Genomic DNA, 23,136 nt, shown 5'->3' with positions numbered 1-23,136 from the left:
TGTCCTCTAATACATGATGATGATGAGGTCCAGGAGAACGTCCTCTAATAGATGATGATGATGATGATGAGGTCCAGGAGAACGTCCTCTAATACATGATGATGATTAGGTCCAGGAGAACGTCCTCTAATACATGATGATGAGGTCCAGGAGAACGTCCTCTAATACATGATGATGATGAGGTCCAGGAGAACGTCCTCTAATACATGATGAGGTCCAGGAGAACGTCCTGTAATACATGATGAGGTCCAGGAGAATGTCCTCTAATGCATGATGATGAGGTCCAGGAGAACGTCCTCTAATACATGATGAGGTCCAGGAGAACGTCCTCTAATACATGATGAGGTCCAGGAGAACGTCCTCTAATACATGAGGTCCAGGAGAACGTCCTCTAATACATGATGATGAGGTCCAGGAGAACGTCCTCTAATACATGATGATGATGTGGTCCAGGAGAACGTCCTCTAATACATGATGATGAGGTCCAGGAGAACGTCCTCTAATACATGATGATGATGAAGTCCAGGAGAACGTCCTCTAATACATGATGATGATGAGGTCCAGGAGAACGTCCTCTAATACATGATGAGGTCCAGGAGAACGTCCTCTAATACATGATGATGAGGTCCAGGAGAACGTCCTCTAATACATGATGAGGTCCAGGAGAACGTCCTCTAATACATGATGAGGTCCAGGATAACATCCTCTAATACATGATGATGAGTTCCAGGAGAACGTCCTCTAATACATGATGATGAGGTCCAGGAGAACGTCCTCTAATACATGATGATGATGATGATGATGAGGTCCAGGAGAACGTCCTCTAATACATGATGAGGTCCAGGAGAACGTCCTCTAATACATGATGATGATGAGGTCCAGGAGAACGTACCCTAATACATGATGAGGTCCAGGAGAACGTCCTCTAATACATGATGAGGTCCAGGAGAACGTCCTCTAATACATGATGATGAGGTCCAGGAGAATAACCTCTAATACATGATGATGAGGTCCAGGAGAACGTCCTCTAATACATGATGATGAGGTCCAGGAGAACGTCCTCTAATACATGATGATGATGAGGTCCAGGAGAACGTCCTCTAATACATGATGATGATGAGGTCCAGGAGAACGTCCTCTAATACATGATGATGATGAGGTCCAGGAGAACGTCCTCTAATACATGATGAGGTCCAGGAGAACGTCCTCTAATACATGATGATGATGAGGTCCAGGAGAACGTCCTCTAATACATGATGATGATGAGGTCCAGGAGAACGTCCTCTAATACATGATGATGATGAAGTCCAGGAGAACGTCCTCTAATACATGATGATGATGAGGTCCAGGAGAACGTCCTCTAATACATGATGAGGTCCAGGAGAACGTCCTCTAATACATGATGATGAGGTCCAGGAGAACGTCCTCTAATACATGATTATGAGGTCCAGGAGAACGTCCTCTAATACATGATGAGGTCCAGGAGAACGTCCTCTAATACAACATAATGATGAGGTCCAGGAGAACATCCTCTAATACATGATGATGAGTTCCAGGACAACGTCCTCTAATACATGATGATGAGGTCCAGGAGAACGTCCTCTAATACATGATGATGATGAGGTCCAGGAGAACGTCCTCTAATACATGATGAGGTCCAGGAGAATGTCCTCTAATACATGATGATGAGGTCCAGGAGAACGTCCTCTAATACATGATGATGATGAGGTCCAGGAGAATGTCCCCTATTACATGATGAGGTCCAGGAGAACGTCCTCTAATACATGATGAGGTCCAGGAGAACGTCCTCTAATACATGATGATGATGAGGTCCAGGAGAACGTACCCTAATACATGATGAGGTCCAGGAGAACGTCCTCTAATACATGATGAGGTCCAGGAGAACGTCCTCTAATACATGATGATGAGGTCCAGGAGAATATCCTCTAATACATGATGATGAGGTCCAGGAGAACGTCCTCTAATACATGATGATGAGGTCCAGGAGAACGTCCTCTAATACATGATGATGATGAGGTCCAGGAGAACGTCCTCTAATACATGATGATGATGAGGTCCAGGAGAACGTCCTCTAATACATGATGATGATGAGGTCCAGGAGAACGTCCTCTAATACATGATGAGGTCCAGGAGAACGTCCTCTAATACATGATGATGATGAGGTCCAGGAGAACGTCCTCTAATACATGATGATGATGAGGTCCAGGAGAACGTCTTCTAATACATGATGATGATGAAGTCCAGGAGAACGTCCTCTAATACATGATGATGATGAGGTCCAGGAGAACGTCCTCTAATACATGATGAGGTCCAGGAGAACGTCCTCTAATACATGATGATGAGGTCCAGGAGAACGTCCTCTAATACATGATTATGAGGTCCAGGAGAACGTCCTCTAATACATGATGAGGTCCAGGAGAACGTCCTCTAATACAACATAATGATGAGGTCCAGGAGAACATCCTCTAATACATGATGATGAGTTCCAGGACAACGTCCTCTAATACATGATGATGAGGTCCAGGAGAACGTCCTCTAATACATGATGATGATGATGAGGTCCAGGAGAACGTCCTCTAATACATGATGAGGTCCAGGAGAATGTCCTCTAATACATGATGATGAGGTCCAGGAGAACGTCCTCTAATACATGATGATGATGAGGTCCAGGAGAATGTCCCCTATTACATGATGAGGTCCAGGAGAACGTCCTCTAATACATGATGAGGTCCAGGAGAACGTCCTCTAATACATGATGATGAGGTCCAGGAGAATGTCCTCTAATACATGATGATGAGGTCCAGGAGAACATCCTCTAATACATGATGATGAGGTCCAGGAGAACGTCCTCTAATACATGATGATGAGTTCCAGGAGAACGTCCTCTAATACATGATGAGGTCCAGGAGAACATCCTCTAATACATGATGATGATGAGGTCCAGGAGAACGTCCTCTAATACATGATGATGATGAGGTCCAGGAGAACATCCTCTAATACATGATGATGATGAGGTCCAGGAGAATGTCCTCTAATACATGATGATGAGGTCCAGGAGAACGTCCTCTAATACATGATGAGGTCCAGGAGAACGTCCTCTAATACAACATGATGAGGTCCAGGAGAACGCCCTCTAATACATGATGAGGTCCAGGAGAATGTCCTCTAATACATGATGATGAGGTCCAGGGGAACGTCCTCTAATACATGATGATGATGAGGTCCAGGAGAACGTCCCCTAATACATGATGAGGTCCAGGAGAATGTCCTCTAATACATGATGAGGTCCAGGAGAATGTCCTCTAATACATGATGATGAGGTCCAGGGGAACGTCCTCTAATACATGATGATGATGAGGTCCAGGAGAACGTCCTCTAATACATGATGATGATGTCCATGAGAACGTCCTCTAATACATGATTATGAGGTCCAGGAGAACGTCCTCTAATACATGATGAGGTCCAGGAGAACGTCCTCTAATACATGATGAGATCCAGGAGAACGTCCTCTAATACATGATGATGAGGTCCAGGAGAACGTCCTCTAATACATGAGGTCCAGGAGAACGTCCTCTAATACATGATGAGGTCCAGGAGAACGTCATCTAATACATGATGAGGTCCAGGAGAACGTCCTCTAATACATGATGATGATGATGAGGTCCAGGAGAACGTCCTCTAATACATGATGAGGTCCAGGATAATGTCCTCTAATAGATGATGATGATGATGATGAGGTCCAGGAGAACGTCCTCTAATACATGATGATGATGATGAGGTCCAGGAGAACGTCCTCTAATACATGATGATGACACATGAAAATGTCTCCACCCTGGAAAGCCGTAAATCCACTTGCCGGCTCTTTCCACAGCAAACCGGAAGGCTTGGCACCTTGGTTGAGAAATGCAGGTTCCAGTCCATGTTGTTTAGTCCATCTGTTCAGTCCTGTTGCAAGTTACACACTGGCACAGAGGGAATCGTGTGATATATATAGGGACCCAAACGTTCTAGAATGTTCGGTTATGACATCATATGGTGCTATTACTAATGTTCTAGAAAGTTCTATTATGACATCACCACAAACGGTCCAGAATGTTCTATGATCTAGAACGTTCTATTATGACATCACCACAAACGTTCTAGAATGTTCTATGTTCTAGAATGCGCTATTATGACATCACCACAAACGGTCCAGAATGTTCTATGTTCTAGAATGCGCTATTATGACATCACCACAAACGTTCCAGAATGTTCTAGAATGCTCTATTATGACATCACCACAACCATTCTAGAATGTTCTATGTTCTAGAAAGTACTATTATGACATCACCACAAACGTTCTTGAATGTTCTATGTTCTAGAATGCTCTATTATGACATCACCACAAACGTTCCAGAATGTTCTATGTTCTAGAATGCCCTATTATGACATCACCACAAACGGTCCAGAATGTTCTAGAATGCGCTATTATGACATCACCACAAACGTTCCAGCATGTTCTATGTTCTAGAATGCTCTATTATGACAAATACGGTTCGACTTTATCTAAATCCAATCAATATTAAACATTCATATAATACAATAACCTAAATATATAGATTTGGCTCTAACACATGATGAGGTCCAGGAGAACGTCCTCTAATACATGATGATGAGGTCCAGGAGAACGTCCTCTAATACATGATGAGGTCCAGGAGAACGTCCTCTAATACATGATGAGGTCCAGGAGAATGTCCTCTAATGCATGATGATGATGATGGGGTCCAGGAGAACGTCCTCTAATACATGATGAAGTCCAGGAGAACGTCCTCTAATACATGATGATGAGGTCCAGGAGAACGTCCTCTAATACATGATGATGAGGTCCAGGAGAACGACCTCTAATACATGATGAGGTCCAGGAGAACGTCCTCTAATACATGATGATGAGGTCCAGGAGAACGTCCTCTAATACATGCTGATGAGGTCCAGGAGAACGACCTCTAATACATGATGAGGTCCAGGAGAACGTCCTCTAATACACGATGAGGTCCAGGAGAACGTCCTCTAATACATGATGAGGTCCAGGAGAATGTCCTCTAATACATGATGAGGTCCAGGAGAATGTCCTCTAATACATGATGATGATGAGGTCCAGGAGAACGTCCTCTAATAGATGATGATGATGATGATGATGAGGTCCAGGAGAACGTCCTCTAATACATGATGATGATTAGGTCCAGGAGAACGTCCTCTAATACATGATGATGAGGTCCAGGAGAACGTCCTCTAATACATGATGATGATGAGGTCCAGGAGAACGTCCTCTAATACATGATGAGGTCCAGGAGAACGTCCTGTAATACATGATGAGGTCCAGGAGAATGTCCTCTAATGCATGATGATGAGGTCCAGGAGAACGTCCTCTAATACATGATGAGGTCCAGGAGAACGTCCTCTAATACATGATGAGGTCCAGGAGAACGTCCTCTAATACATGAGGTCCAGGAGAACGTCCTCTAATACATGATGATGAGGTCCAGGAGAACGTCCTCTAATACATGATGATGATGTGGTCCAGGAGAACGTCCTCTAATACATGATGATGAGGTCCAGGAGAACGTCCTCTAATACATGATGATGATGAAGTCCAGGAGAACGTCCTCTAATACATGATGATGATGAGGTCCAGGAGAATGTCCTCTAATACATGATGAGGTCCAGGAGAACATCCTCTAATACATGATGATGAGGTCCAGGAGAACGTCCTCTAATACATGATTATGAGGTCCAGGAGAACGTCCTCTAATACATGATGAGGTCCAGGAGAACGTCCTCTAATACAACATAATGATGAGGTCCAGGAGAACATCCTCTAATACATGATGATGAGTTCCAGGAGAATGTCCTCTAATACATGATGATGAGGTCCAGGAGAACATCCTCTAATACATGATGATGATGATGAGGTCCAGGAGAACGTCCTCTAATACATGATGAGGTCCAGGAGAATGTCCTCTAATACATGATGATGAGGTCCAGGAGAACGTCCTCTAATACATGATGATGATGAGGTCCAGGAGAACGTACCCTAATACATGATGAGGTCCAGGAGAACGTCCTCTAATACATGATGAGGTCCAGGAGAACGTCCTCTAATACATGATGATGAGGTCCAGGAGAATATCCTCTAATACATGATGATGAGGTCCAGGAGAACGTCCTCTAATACATGATGATGAGGTCCAGGAGAACGTCCTCTAATACATGATGATGATGAGGTCCAGGAGAACGTCCTCTAATACATGATGATGATGAGGTCCAGGAGAACGTCCTCTAATACATGATGATGATGAGGTCCAGGAGAACGTCCTCTAATACATGATGAGGTCCAGGTCAGAACGTCCTCTAATACATGATGATGATGAGGTCCAGGAGAACGTCCTCTAATACATGATGATGATGAGGTCCAGGAGAACGTCCTCTAATACATGATGATGATGAAGTCCAGGAGAACGTCCTCTAATACATGATGATGATGAGGTCCAGGAGAACGTCCTCTAATACATGATGAGGTCCAGGAGAACGTCCTCTAATACATGATGATGAGGTCCAGGAGAACGTCCTCTAATACATGATTATGAGGTCCAGGAGAACGTCCTCTAATACATGATGAGGTCCAGGAGAACGTCCTCTAATACAACATAATGATGAGGTCCAGGAGAACATCCTCTAATACATGATGATGAGTTCCAGGACAACGTCCTCTAATACATGATGATGAGGTCCAGGAGAACGTCCTCTAATACATGATGATGATGATGAGGTCCAGGAGAACGTCCTCTAATACATGATGAGGTCCAGGAGAATGTCCTCTAATACATGATGATGAGGTCCAGGAGAACGTCCTCTAATACATGATGATGATGAGGTCCAGGAGAATGTCCCCTAATACATGATGAGGTCCAGGAGAACGTCCTCTAATACATGATGAGGTCCAGGAGAACGTCCTCTAATACATGATGATGAGGTCCAGGAGAACGTCCTCTAATACATGATGATGAGGTCCAGGAGAACGACCTCTAATACATGATGAGGTCCAGGAGAACGTCCTCTAATACATGATGATGAGGTCCAGGAGAACGTCCTCTAATACATGATGATGAGGTCCAGGAGAACGACCTCTAATACATGATGAGGTCCAGGAGAACGTCCTCTAATACACGATGAGGTCCAGGAGAACGTCCTCTAATACATGATGATGAGGTCCAGGAGAACGTCCTCTAATACATGATGATGATGAGGTGCAGGAGAATGTCCTCTAATACATGATGATGATGATGATGATGATGATGATGATGATGATGAGGTCCAGGAGAACGTCGTCTAATACATGATGATGAGGTCCAGGAGAACGTCCTCTAATACAACATGATGATGAGGTCCAGGAGAACGTCCTCTAATACATGATGAGGTCCAGGAGAATGTCCTCTAATACATGATGATGATGATGATGATGAGGTCCAGGAGAACGTCCTCTAATAGATGATGATGATGATGAGGTCCAGGAGAACGTCCTCTAATACATGATGATGATTAGGTCCAGGAGAACGTCCTCTAATACATGATGATGAGGTCCAGGAGAACGTCCTCTAATACATGATGATGATGAGGTCCAGGAGAACGTCCTCTAATACATGATGAGGTCCAGGAGAACGTCCTGTAATACATGATGAGGTCCAGGAGAATGTCCTCTAATGCATGATGATGAGGTCCAGGAGAACGTCCTCTAATATATGATGAGGTCCAGGAGAACGTCCTCTAATACATGATGAGGTCCAGGAGAACGTCCTCTAATACATGAGGTCCAGGAGAACGTCCTCTAATACATGATGATGAGGTCCAGGAGAACGTCCTCTAATACATGATGATGATGTGGTCCAGGAGAACGTCCTCTAATACATGATGATGAGGTCCAGGAGAACGTCCTCTAATACATGATGATGATGAAGTCCAGGAGAACGTCCTCTAATACATGATGATGATGATGAGGTCCAGGAGAACGTCCTCTAATACATGATGAGGTCCAGGAGAACGTCCTCTAATACATGATGATGAGGTCCAGGAGAACGTCCTCTAATACATGATTATGAGGTCCAGGAGAACGTCCTCTAATACATGATGAGGTCCAGGAGAACGTCCTCTAATACAACATAATGATGAGGTCCAGGAGAACATCCTCTAATACATGATGATGAGTTCCAGGAGAACGTCCTCTAATACATGATGATGAGGTCCAGGAGAACGTCCTCTAATACATGATGATGATGATGATGAGGTCCAGGAGAACGTCCTCTAATACATGATGAGGTCCAGGAGAATGTCCTCTAATACATGATGATGAGGTCCAGGAGAACGTCCTCTAATACATGATGATGATGAGGTCCAGGAGAACGTCCCCTAATACATGATGAGGTCCAGGAGAACGTCCTCTAATACATGATGAGGTCCAGGAGAACGTCCTCTAATACATGATGATGAGGTCCAGGAGAATATCCTCTAATACATGATGATGAGGTCCAGGAGAACGTCCTCTAATACATGATGATGAGGTCCAGGAGAACGTCCTCTAATACATGATGATGAGGTCCAGGAGAATGTCCTCTAATACATGATGAGGTACAGGAGAATGTCCTCTAATACATGATGATGAGGTCCAGGAGAACGTCCTCTAATACATGATGATGACGAGGTCCAGGAGAACGTCCTGTAATACATGATGATGATGATGATGAGGTCCAGGAGAACGTCCTCTAATACATGATGATGATGAGGTCCAGGAGAACATCCTCTAATACATGATGAGGTCCAGGAGAACGTCCTCTAATACATGATGATGATGAGGTCCAGGAGAACGTCCTCTAATACATGATGATGATGAGGTCCAGGAGAACGTCCTCTAATACATGATGATGATGAAGTCCAGGAGAACGTCCTCTAATACATGATGATGATGAGGTCCAGGAGAACATCCTCTAATACATGATGAGGTCCAGGAGAACGTCCTCTAATACATGATGATGAGGTCCAGGAGAACGTCCTCTAATACATGATGAGGTCCAGGAGAACGTCCTCTAATACAACATAATGATGAGGTCCAGGAGAACATCCTCTAATACATGATGATGAGTTCCAGGAGAACGTCCTCTAATACATGATGATGAGGTCCAGGAGAACGTCCTCTAATACATGATGATGATGATGATGATGATGATGATGATGATGATGAGGTCCAGGAGAACGTCCTCTAATACATGATGATGAGGTCCAGGAGAACGTCCTTTAATACATGATGATGATGATGAGGTCCAGGAGAACGTCCCCTAATACATGATGAGGTCCAGGAGAACGTCCTCTAATACATGATGAGGTCCAGGAGAACGTCCTCTAATACATGATGATGAGGTCCAGGAGAATGTCCTCTAATACATGATGATGAGGTCCAGGAGAACATCCTCTAATACATGATGATGAGGTTCAGGAGAACGTCCTCTAATACATGATGAGGTCCAGGAGAATGTCCTCTAATACATGATGATGATGAGGTCCAGGAGAACGTCCTCTAATACATGATGATGATGAGGTCCAGGAGAACGTCCTCTAATACATGATGATGATGAGGTCCAGGAGAACGTCCTCTAATACATGATGAGGTCCAGGAGAACGTCCTCTAATACATGATGATGATGAGGTCCAGGAGAACGTCCTCTAATACATGATGATGAGGTTCAGGAGAACGTCCTCTAATACATGATGAGGTCCAGGAGAACGTCCTCTAATACATGATGATGATGAGGTCCAGGAGAACGTCCCCTAATACATGATGAGGTCCAGGAGAACGTCCTCTAATACATGATGAGGTCCAGGAGAACGTCCTCTAATACATGATGATGAGGTCCAGGAGAATGTCCTCTAATACATGATGATGAGGTCCAGGAGAACATCCTCTAATACATGATGATGAGGTTCAGGAGAACGTCCTCTAATACATGATGAGGTCCAGGAGAATGTCCTCTAATACATGATGATGATGAGGTCCAGGAGAACGTCCTCTAATACATGATGATGATGAGGTCCAGGAGAACGTCCTCTAATACATGATGATGATGAGGTCCAGGAGAACGTCCTCTAATACATGATGAGGTCCAGGAGAACGTCCTCTAATACATGATGATGATGAGGTCCAGGACCTCTAATACATGATGATGATGAGGTCCAGGAGAACGTCCTCTAATACATGATGATGATGAGGTCCAGGAGAACGTCCTCTAATACATGATGAGGTCCAGGAGAACGTCCTCTAATACATGATGAGGTCCAGGAGAACGTCCTCTAATACAACATGAGGTCCAGTAGAACGTCCTCTAATACATGATGAGGTCCAGGAGAACATCCTCTAATACATGATGATGATGAGGTCCAGGAGAACGTCCTCTAATACATGATGAGGTCCAGGAGAACGTCCTCTAATACATGATGATGAGGTCCAAGAGAACATCCTCTAATACATGATGATGAGGTCCAGGAGAACATCCTCTAATACATGATGAGGTCCAGGAGAAAGTCCTCTAATACATGATGATGAGGTCCAGGAGAACATCCTCTAATACATGATGAGGTCCAGGAGAACGTCCTCTAATACACGATGAGGTCCAGGAGAACGTCCTCTAATACATGATGATGAGGTCCAGGAGAACGTCCTCTAATACACAATGAGGTCCAGGAGAACGTCCTCTAATACATGATGATGAGGTCCAGGAGAACGTCCTCTAATACATGATGATGATGTCCAGGAGAACGTCCTCTAATACATGATGATGAGGTCCAGGAGAACGTCCTGTAATACATGATGAGGTCCAGGAGAACGTCCTGTAATACATGATGAGGTCCAGGAGAACGTCCTGTAATACATGATGAGGTCCAGGAGAACGTCCTCTAATACATGATGAGGTCCAGGAGAACGTCCTCTAATACATGATGATGATGATGAGGTCCAGGAGAACGTCCTCTAATACATGATGAGGTCCAGGAGAACGTCCTCTAATACATGATGATGAGGTCCAGGAGAACGTCCTCTAATACATGATGAGGTCCAGGAGAACGTCCTCTAATACATGATGAGGTCCAGGAGAACGTCCTCTAATACATGATGATGAGGTCCAGGAGAACGTCCTCTAATACATGATGATGAGGTCCAGGAGAACGTCCTCTAATACATGATGAGGTCCAGGAGAACGTCCTCTAATACATGATGAGGTCCAGGAGAACGTCCTCTAATACATGATGATGATGAGGTCCAGGAGAACATCCTCTAATACATGATGAGGTCCAGGAGAACGTCCTCTAATAGATGATGATGAGGTCCAGGAGAACGTCCTCTAATACATGATGATGATGAGGTCCAGGAGAACCTCCTCTAATACATGATGATGATGAGGTCCAGGAGAACGTCCTCTAATACATGATGATGACACATGAAAATTCCTCCACCCTGGAAAGCCGTAAATCCATTTGCCGGCTCTTTCCACAGCAAACCGGAAGGCTTGGCACCTTGGTTGAGAAATGCAGGTTCCAGTCCATGTTGTTTAGTCCATCTGTTCAGTCCTGTTGCAAGTTACACACTGGCACAGAGGGAATCGTGTGATATATATAGGGACCCAAACGTTCTAGAATGTTCGGTTATGACATCATATGGTGCCATTACGAATGTTCTAGAAAGTTCTATTATGACATCACCACAAACGGTCCAGAATGTTCTATGATCTAGAACGTTCTATTATGACATCACCACAAACGTTCTAGAATGTTCTGTTCTAGAATGCGCTATTATGACATCACCACAAACGTTCCAGTATGTTCTATGTTCTAGAATGCGCTATTATGACATCACCACAAATGTTCCAGAATGTTCTAGAATGCTCTATTATGACATCACCACAACCATTCTAGAATGTTCTATGTTCTAGAAAGTACTATTATGACATCACCACAAACGTTCTAGAATGTTCTATGTTCTAGAATGCTCTATTATGACATCACCACAAACATTCCAGAATGTTCTATGTTCTAGAATGCCCTATTATGACATCACCACAAACGGTCCAGAATGTTCTAGAATGCTCTATTATGACATCACCACAAACGTTCCAGCATGTTCTATGTTCTAGAATGCTCTATTATGACAAATACGGTTCGACTTTATCTAAATCCAATCAATATTAAACATTCATATAATACAATAACCTAAATATATAGCTTTGGCTCTAACACATGATGAGGTCCAGGAGAACGTCCTCTAATACATGATGATGAGGTCCAGGAGAACGTCCTCTAATACATGATGATGATGATGATGATGATGATGATGATGATGATGATGATGAGGTCCAGGATAACGTCCTCTAATACATGATGATGAGGTCCAGCAGAACGTCCTCTAATACATGATGAGGTCCAGGAGAACGTCCTCTAATACATGATGAGGTCCAGGAGAACGTCCTCTAATACATGATGATGATGATGATGATGATGATGATGATGATGATGATGATGATGATGATGATGAGGAAGAACAGGCATTCTGACAAACTCAAATAATTCATTGTCTGTGAGGCAAAACACCTGTAGACTCTGTTCACCCACAGGAAGTCTGTCTCTCTTTGTGTCTCTCTATTTCTCTGTCTCTCTCTCCTGTGTCTCTCTCTGTGTCTCTCTCTCTATGTCTCTGTCTCTCTCTCTCTCTGTGTCTCTCTCTGTCTCTCTCTCTATGTCTGTCTCTCTCTCTGTGTGTCTCTCTCTGTCTCTCTCTCTATGTCTCTGTCTCTCTCTCTGTGTCTCTCTCTGTCTCTCTCTCTATGTCTCTGTCTCTCTCTGTGTGTCTCTCTCTCTCTGTCTCTCTCTGTCTCTCTCTCCTTCCCTGTGTCTCTCTGTCTCTCTCTGTGTGTCTCTCTCTGTCTCTCTCTGTGTGTCTCTGTCTCTCTCTGTCTCTCTCTCTCTGTGTCTCTCTCTCTGTCTCTCTGCCTCGCTCTCTGTGTGTGTCTCTCTCTATCTCTCTCTCTCCCTGTGTCTCTGTCTCTCTCTCTCTCTCTCTCTCTGTGTGTCTCTCTGTCTCTCTCTCTCTCCCTGTGTCTCTGTCTCTCTCTCTGTGTGTGTCTCTCTCTGTGTCTCTCTCTGTCTCTCTCTCTGTGTGTGTGTGTCTCTCTCTCTGTCTGTGTCTCTCTCTCTGTCTCTCTCTCTCTCTGTGTCTCTCTCTGTCTCTCTCTCTGTGTGTGTGTGTTTCTCTCTCTCTGTCTGTGTCTCTCTCTCTGTCTCTCTCTCTCTCTGTGTCTCTATCTGTCTCTCTCTCTCTGTATCTCTCTGTGTGTGTCTCTCTCTCTGTCTCTCTCTGTCTCTATCAAATTCAAATAGGCTTTATTGGCATGAAATATTAACATACTTATTGCCAAAGCAAGTTCAACAGACAAACAATAACATATATATTAAGCAATAAAATATCATAATATTAGTAATAACAGTAAGGACAATCAACAAGAAACATATTAATTTACAAAATAGTCACTCGATCGGGTAGTCATTTTTCAAGTGTGGCCACTCATACATTTACAGGGCTTGTTCTCTTATTTTGTGACAACCGTCTACATATTTTGCAGCTAATGCTGTACACTGACTTTTCTCCCCACACATGTATAGCAGCTTTTGGTGATCAGGGAGATGGATAAACTGTGCATCAATTTTGTTTATCTATCTCTGTCTCTGTGTCTCTATCTCTCTTTATGTCTCTCTCTCTGTCTCTCTCTGTCTCTCTCTCTCTGTCTCTATGTCTCTCTCTCTCTGTCTCTATGTCTCTCTCTCTCTCTCTCTCTGTCTCTCTCTGTCTATCTCTATCACTGTCTCGCTGTGTGTGTGTCTCTCTCTCTGTCTCCCTGTCTCTCTGTGTCTCTATCTCTCTTTATGTCTCTGTCTCTCTCTGTCTCTCTTTCTCCGTCTTTCACTCTCTGTCTCTCTCTCTTTTGTACACCGTTTGCTTCGTAGTTTTGTAGAGATACATGTTGTGTGTACACTTAAAAAACACATGCTTAAAGCACACAGGCTGTATCTCATACAGGTAAAAAAGGTGTGTTGCATTGTGGTGGTGATTTCTGTTTTAATATACATGGTAATGTGATAATATCATCATTACATTTTGACAAGCGGCATCATCGCTGTGACGATGCTGGAAACATCACGCTGCTTTTCCCTCGGGCGCTGCGCCAGGGTGTGTCTGCATGAGATAATAATGACAACCCACCCTTTGTCATTTGATTTCAACACATGTTTGCAAGTGTGGAGCGTAGCCTCTTGGCACGGTGGGCCGACATGGACTGACAGGAAGTGTATCTCCCCTCTCCACGTCTCCCCCCCCCACCCCCCCCCCCCCCCCCCCGCCCCCCCCAGCGCTGACGACGGACGGCAGGGAATGTAAGTTCCCGTTTCGTCAGGGCGGAAGCGTTCACCACCACTGCATCACCGTCGGCTCCTCCAGGCCCTGGTGAGTGAGTGAGTGAGTGAGTGAGTGAGTGAGTGAGTGAGTGAGTGAGTGAGTGAGTGAGTGAGTGAGTGAGTGAGTGAGTGAGTGAGTGAGTGAGTGAGTGAGTGAGTGAGTGAGTGAGTGAGTGAGTGAGTGAGTGAGTGAGTGAAAACTTTATTAACAGATTGCAGAATGGGTACAATACAGTACGGCTCAATACAAAACAAACTGCTAAGGAGATGCAGACCAGAAAAAGACTTTCGTCTTGTTTACATCTGGGTCCCCCATTTTCAATTCATAGTGACATTTATGACATACAGATAAACAGATAGACAGTACTGTGTAGTAAAAAGAGATCATAAAAAAGATATACATCCGAGGGGGAAGAAACTGTACATTGGTGGTGGTGGGGGGGGGGGGGGGGGATTAGGACATTTACAGGGGCCAGTTTTGAATTGCAGTCTCCCATAGGTGTTCTTTTAGAGAGGTTTTGAAAGTGGGTAGTGATTCACATTCCTTTACAGTTTTGGGTAGGGCGTTCCACATTGATGTGGCATAATTGTGAAACGTGTTTAGTTCCTTGTTTGAGCTGAATCTGGGATTAACATGATTTGTGGTGTTGTGATTGTGGTATTCACTGACCTTTGGGAAGTATTTTGACATGTACATGGGTACCTTAGTCGTGTAGTGTATCTTGTAGACCAGGCCCATTGCAAGTTGCTGTACTCTGTCGTCTACTCTAAGCCATCCTAGGTTGTCAAAGTGGGCAGGGGTGAGGTGGGTTCTAGGAGCTGACATTGGAACCCATTGCAGTCGTAACAATATTATTTGAGGAACACTGACTGAAGTTCTGGTCGGGTACTTACACCTAATTACAGCTCTCAGACCCTGAGGGAGGATCCCGGAGTGTAATCAGGAGACATCTTTAACTGCAATCTTTAACGAGATAATGAGCTAATTGACCTTCCCAAATTGCTCGTTGCTAAACTGCTTGTAAGCCAAACGTCCATTTGTCTGTGGCGTGTAGGACGCTGTGTCACAGCCTGCTTTCAGCTCGTGCGTAGAGTAGTCTTACTTACTTTAGAGACGTTGTTACACTAAGGGTCTCTGTATACCTGCTTTTTTTTATTTATTTCTATTGTGTTTTTATTACAGTTTTACAGACGTAACAAACGTACGCACATACACAAAAAAAACTGTTCACGGAGCAATTCATATTACAGAATTATTACTATACACAGTGTCATTATTTCAGGAGGTGAGAGACATAGTCAACCGTTCCACATAAGAAATAAAGGGCTGCCACAATGTATATTTTATATTTTCCACTTTTAAATAATACATAACATCACAAATCCACCTGCCAAATGAGGGAGGGCGATCGTTTTTCAAACATGTTTTAAGCAAGTTAAGTACACTGAGACCATGAGTTTATCTAATGGTTTTATAAACAAACTTCACACTCAACAGTCATTGTTATTATTATTATTATTATTATTATTATTATTATTATTATTATTATTATTATTATTATACAAATACAGTTTATTATTATTATTACAATACAATACAAATAAATTTTTTTTTAATTATTATTGTTATTATACAAATAAAATGTATTGTTATTATTATTATCATTATTATTATACAAATAACGGTTTTATTATTATTATTATACAAATAAAGTTGATTATTATAATTTTATTATACAAATAATGTGATTATTGGGCGGCTATGTGGCGTAGTGGGCAAGGCGCTCGCCACAAAATCTGGAGACGCTGGGCTTGCCTGTTCGAGCCCAGCGCTCCACATTTGCTTTCAGTTTAGCTGGTCGTCCGTACTAATACACATTGGCCGTATTAGGGGGTGGGAAACTGATGGGTGGGGATCGGGCGTTGTGGACAGCGACTCCTACAGGTCGGTTGGTGCGCCTGCGCAGTAGAATCAGGAAGTGTCGGGGGCAGCGTGAGCCTCCCACGCGTTACTCCTCGTCACTGAGAGATCGAGCTGCGCAGGTGAAAAGATGCGACTGCTGTTACCTCAAGTACCGGAGGGGACTTGTGCTATGTATGACTTAGTCCACATTGCAGCCGGCTTGTGGGAGGCAAGAAACAGCGTTCGTGACAGGGGAGGGTTGAATTGGATGTTACGAAATTGGGATGGGAGAAAATATAGAAAATGGGAGAAAAAGTGGATAAAAAAAAACAAATAATGTGATTATTATTATTATTATTATTATACAAATAACAGTTTTATTATTATTATTATTATTATTATTATTATTATTATTATTATTATTATTATTATTATTATTATTATTATACAAATAAAGATTATTATTATTATTATTATTATTATTATTATTATTATTATTATTATTATTATTATTATTATTATTATACAAATTAAGTTTATTATTATTATTTTATTAATATACAAATAAAGTTTCATATTATTCACACACACACACACACCTACACACACACCTACACACACACACACACACACACACACACACACACTTACATTTAGTCATTTAGCTGACGCTTTTATCCAAAGCGACTTACAAGTTCTGTACGACAAGACAGCAAGAAGGGTACAACTCTATCAGCTGAGTAACAATGTTCATCAAAGTGTTGCGTGTTACAGTGTAGGTTAGTTTATTAGGACAAGTGCATGACAGTAAGGTTAGTCACGGTTAGATTTTTTTTTTTTTTTTTATCATTTCAGATAATGGTTGAAGAAGTGAGTCTTTAGTCGACGGCGAAAGATTGGACGGGATTCGGCTGTCCTAACTGGGATGGGTAGTTCACACACACACACACACACACACACCTACACACACACACACAAATCGAAGTAAAAAAAATAAATATTTGAGAAAAAAAAATTTGAAAAAGAAATTAATATTTTTTTTTTTTTTTTTTTTTAAGCTTCGATTTTTTTTTAATGTTCGAAGCTTGTGCCATCGAATCGAACGTTCGAAGCTTCGAAGCATTTAAGACAGCCCGGTATCCGGTATTAGTCTGTACATTTATTTTTAGGTCTCTGCACATCTATCTCTGACAGGCAGGCATCGTCATTTCTGTGAGGTTTCGATAAGAACCAAACCGGAAACCCCAGCTGTGACATGTGGGTGTGTGGACAAATATCATCCAATATGGTTGTTAAATGTAGGTAATAATATGATTGAATATAACTGCACTTTAACTGTTCCACAAGAGGGCGCTATAGGCATAAGGAGACGCAGCTATAGCAGCTGACGTCAGGTAGCAGGTATAAGAGGGAATGTTCCCTCCCCCTCCCCCTCTCTCACTCTAGCTCTCAAGGAGAGCAGGTCTCGTGGTGGAAATGTACATATGAAATAAACCACGGCAGTTAAGGCTAAAGAGGACCTCGTTGTCATGACCAGTTATTTTGCTCCCCAGGTGACTCTGTCAACAGGTTATGGGCCCAGATCACGGAAGAGAAAAAATAACTATAGCTAGTTAGCTGAAAAAGTTTAGGCTAGTTTAGCAGCGGGAGAACCATGTGACGCTAAAGCTAAGCTAACGGGCAGCTAAGCTAAGCTACCATCAAAAGATGGCAACAAGAGGCAGGAGCAAGTGGCCCACGTTTAACGGAAGGGCAGAAGAATACGAGCTCTGGGAAGAGCGGATGTTGTGCTGTATGCATGGAGTGGGGCTGAAAAAGACAATCTTGACGGGCCTCACGGGAGAAATAATGGAGGCCGCGCAAGCTCTGGATACAAAGCTGAATGCTGAGCTAGCACTGTTAAGTTCACTTCTACTGCAGCCATTACGGTAATCTGTATAAAGGTGAATGGGCGCTGGTGTTGCGCGGCACTGGTTTCGGACTGGAGGAAGGCTGTGGCCACTACGCTATGGAGCGTGAAATAAACATCAATGAAAGATAACGGTTGTCTTATTTGCAGCTTATCATGGTAGCAGAGGATGGTGAAACACGGATGATGAATGCATTGCTATTCTAGGGGAAATAGTAGGAAAATGTGAGATATGTCTCAAGTACAGCAAGGCTAAGCCCAAGCCTGCTGTTGGTCTGCCCATGGCCTCCAGGTACAATGAGACTGTGGCAGTTGATCTACATGAGCTAGAACCAAATGTGTGGTACCTACACATTATCGATCACTTCACTCGCTTTAGTGCAGGTAGCATCGTGACCTCAAAGAAGCCAAGTGTGATAGTGAACAACTTTGTACATTCCTGGATCAGTGTCCATGGTCCACCTGAGCGTCTCTTCAGTGACAACGGTGGAGAGTTCAATAATGAGGAAATAAGAGACATGGCGGAGAACTTCAACATCGAGATCAAGACGACTGCTGGCTACAGTCCATGGAGCAATGGTTTGCTGGAACGCCACAACCAATCCCTTACAGAGATACTACTGAAGGTAAAACTTGACAAAGGACTTGACTGGAAAACGGCTCTTGATTGGGCACTCATGGCAAAGAACACAATGCAGAATGTGCATGGCTACAGTCCACATCAGCTGGTGTTTGGACAGAACCCGAACCTTTCCTCTGTGTTTGTTGACCAGCCACCTGCTTTGGAGGGAACTACAATGAGCGCATGGGTGGGAAAGCACATAACAGCATTACATGCAGCAAGGAAAGCTTTCACGGATGCAGAATGCTCAGAGAGAATCAGACGAGCTCTTCGAAAGCAGCTTCGTCCAACAGATGAGAAGTATGAAACAGGAGACAAAGTGTTCTACAAAAGGACAGACTGTGTTGAATGGAAAGGCCCTGGGGTTGTGATAGGGCAAGATGGGGTGGTGATTTTTGTACGTCATGGTGGGACATATGTCAGGGTTCATCAATCTAGGCTGCGAAAAGTGCACCCTGGGGAAAGTAATACTGTGGGCAATATCGATGTATCTGTTAGTGATAGTAATGTGCCTGTTACTGACAATGATATGAATAGTAACAGTGGGGACATGCCCGTTACTGATGGTGATATAAATGGTGACATGAATAATGACGTAGAGGCAGCGGGTGTAGCAAACCAGGATATAGATAACCCTCATGGGATCAATCAAGACGATTATCACCAGACCGGCATAAAGGTAAAAACCGGTATAAAGGTAAAAACCGGTCAGACAATCAGCTTTGTGGATAATGTAACGGGGGTTCCTCACACAGCTAAAGTGATGGGACGAGCAGGAAAGGCTACAGGAAAACACAGCAACTGGTACAACCTACAGTACTTAGAACATTTTGACATCACCGGTACTATGGGGTCAGTTGATCTTGCTAAAGTAGACAATCTTCAGGTTAAGCCACTGTGACTAGATGGTGTAGAACTAGATGGTGTAGAACTATGCTCTGATATGCAGGAAAATGATGTATTAGTAACAGAGGGTGTATCATTTGATAAGGCTAAACAAGATGAAATCAGTAACTGGAGAAAAAATGAGGTGTTTGAGGAGGTGAAAAATGTGGGTCAAAGACAGGTGTCAACGAGATGGGTGTGTACGCTTAAAGAAACCCCTGATGGTATCATACCCAAAGCACGGCTAGTGGCTAGGGGTTTTGAAGAATTTAACACTCAAGATCTACAGAAGGACTCGCCTACATGCTCATCAGAGTCCCTTAGATTACTCATATCAGTTCTGTGTCAGAGAAAATGGACATTGAACTCTATGGACATAAAGTCAGCTTTTCTTCAAGGGATGGAGCTGTCTCGGGATATACACATCCGGCCTCCTCCTGAGGCTAAAAGTGAGGGGACACTGTGGAAGCTGAAGAAGTGTGTCTATGGACTTGCTGATGCCTCTCTCTACTGGTACAACAGAGTGAAAGCAACGATGATCAAAACAGGGGCCACTATGTCACAAGTTGATCCTGCTGTATTCTACTGGCTTGATGAAAACTGTATTGTGACTGGTGTTCTTGCCTGTCATGTGGATGATTTCATCTGGGGTGGCTCACACACATTTGCCACGACGACCATTCCCCACCTCAAAACAGTTTTCCAGGTGGGACGTGAGGAACAAGACAACTTTCGCTATGTGGGGATGGAACTCTCCACAGTAGGTGGAGAAGTGCTTGTGCAACAGGAGATCTACATAAAGAACCTTCAGCCCATTCTCATAGACCCATCAAGAGCGTTGCACCGTGATGCTCTTCTCACAGAGTGTGAGACTGACAACCTAAGGTCAAAAATAGGACAACTCTTGTGGGTGGCTAGACAGAGTAGGCCAGATATCATGTTCGATACATGTGTCCTTGCAGCCAATCTAAAACATGCTACTGTGCAAACTATGCATGAAGCAAATAAGGTAGTACGAAAACTGAAATCAGAACATGTCACCCTGAAGTTTCACAACTTAGGAAAGGAGGACTCTTTGAAGCTTGTTGTTTTCAGCGACGCATCCATGGGAAACCTCCCAGATGGGGGAACACAAGGAGGGCATCTCATCGTTCTGATGGGTGAGAAAGGACGATTCTCTCCAATCTGCTGGAAATCAAAAAGGATCAGAAGAGTGGTTCGGAGCACGCTGGCAGGAGAGACACTAGCCCTGGCTGATGGTATTGATAATGCCATATTTTTGTCCTCCCTCTACTCTGAACTTACCACAGGTATGGTCAAACAGCGCACCCTACCTGTGATGTGTGTTACAGACAACTTCTCCCTTGTGGAGGCTATCAAATCCACCAAGTCAGTGACTGAGAAACGACTGAGACTGGAAATAAGTGGAATCAAAGAACTTATCCAGGACAAAAGGATCCAACGGATTCTGTGGTCTACCACGAAGGACCAGCTGGCAAACTGTCTGACCAAAAAGGGAGCATCTTCCCTTGTGCTGCTTAAAGCACTGAAGAATGGACAGTGGAAGCTAGATGACTGAATAACTGGTTATGATGACTGAGTTTATTTTTTTCCTCTTGAAATATCCTTGCAGTATATTATTTGTTTAAAAAAAAGAAAAAAAGAAAGGTGAGATTTGGGTGTATTTTGTTTTCTTGAAATATCCTTGCAGTATATTATTTGTTTAAAAAAAGAGAGTGAGATTGTTAAGTTCACTTCTACTGCAGCCATTATGGTAATCTATATAAAGGTGAATGGGCGCTGGTGTTGCGCGTCACTGGTTTCGGACTGGAGGAAGGCTGTGGCCACTACGCTATGAAGCGTGAAATAAACATCAATGAAAGATAACGGTTGTCTTATTTGCAGCTTATCAAGCACCACTCCTAGACAACACGAGCTTGGGGTTGATATTCCGGGACACAAAGGACAAAGAGAGAGTCTAAAAGTGTTAAGAGAACACTACATTGGCAGAGGTAGGCCCCGGATTGTATCCCTGTATATAACTTTGACCGCGCTGAAGAAAGCTAACACAGAGACTGTGACTGAATACGTCATCAGGGCGGAACAGATCATCACGGCGCTCAAGAGTGCAGGAGAAGCACCGAGCGATGGACTAATGATGGCGATGGTTATGAGGGGAGTACCGGAGATGTATAAACCATTCACACTGTTGGTGACACACAGTTCAGCGGACTGTCGCTGGGGGAGTTCAAGGCCAAGCTGCGGAACTTCGAGGCCTCAGAAGACCCAGACCCGGTCACCGAAGAGGCGGAAGAAAGGGTAATGAAGGCCCGGGCAGCGCCAAAGAAAAAGGCCGGACCCCTGACGGAGATGGCGTGTTGGCGATGTGGAGAAAAGGGTCACCAAAAAGACAAATGCATAAAAACCGTTTGGTGTAGTTTCTGTGGAACTTCGGGACACGCGGACAGAGTGTGTAGAAAGAAGCGTGAACAGAGCGCTCGGTACGCGCACGTGCAAGATGGCGGCTGTGTGCAAGATGGCGGCACCGGTGGACGTGAGGCGAGTCGAGACGACGCCCGGAGAGCAGCGGGAAGAGAGGACTTCACCTTCGGGGCGCAGACAGCATATGTCACCCAGTCAACGCAGCAGCAGCAGGTCCAAAGGAAGGGACTGATCGTGGACACAGGTGCGTCGTCCCACATCATCAACGACAGGAACCGATTCAAGAACTTTGACAGCACCTTCGAGCCGGAGAGAGAGCATGGAGCTGGCAGACGGAGAGCGCACATTCGGGTTGGCGCAGGGGAGAGGAGACGCACAGGTATGCCTCATAGACAGTGAGGGGCGCCGGTGTACAGTGGCGTTGAAGAACGCCCTCTACATACCCTCGTTCCCGCAAGAACTATTCTCTGTAAAATCTGCTACTGCAAATGGTGTTCTTCATGAAGGTAAAGATGTTCTTGTGCAGCATGACGGTACGAGGTTTAACATTGAGGTGTACAAGAGAATGTATTATCTACAAACAGAATGTAATGAAAATTATATGTGTAAGGTCAGTCATGATATTCAGACATGGCATGAGATCATGGGTCATTGTAATTACGAGGACATACTGAAGCTGCAGGCGGTGACAGTAGGCATGCACATTAACGGTGAAAAGCATAGATCTAACAAAGAATGTGATGTGTGTATAAAGGGAAAGTTCACTCAAACAAGGAACAGAGGTCCCACGGAAAAGGTAAAGACACCACTTGAGCTAGTTAACACAGATCTAGCCGG

At 43.8% G+C, this 23,136-nt stretch overlaps 1 protein-coding gene across 1 annotated transcript in view; it reads left to right on the top strand.

Annotated features, from left to right (window-relative positions):
- hgfac (HGF activator) overlaps window positions 1-23,136 on the top strand; it is a 167,820-nt gene that overhangs the window by 18,750 nt on the left and 125,934 nt on the right. The window contains exon 3 of the mRNA XM_084312368.1: window positions 14,494-14,587. Within this exon, the coding sequence (XP_084168494.1) occupies window positions 14,494-14,587 (94 nt within the window). The remainder of the gene's footprint in view (window positions 1-14,493; window positions 14,588-23,136) is intronic.

Source organism: Notolepis coatsorum (genome assembly GCF_963971535.1).
Source record: "Notolepis coatsorum genome assembly, chromosome: 4".
Taxonomy (NCBI): domain Eukaryota; kingdom Metazoa; phylum Chordata; class Actinopteri; order Aulopiformes; family Paralepididae; genus Notolepis; species Notolepis coatsorum.
The sequence above is the reverse complement of the archived record's forward strand: the minus strand, read 5'-3'. Positions and strand labels throughout refer to the sequence as shown.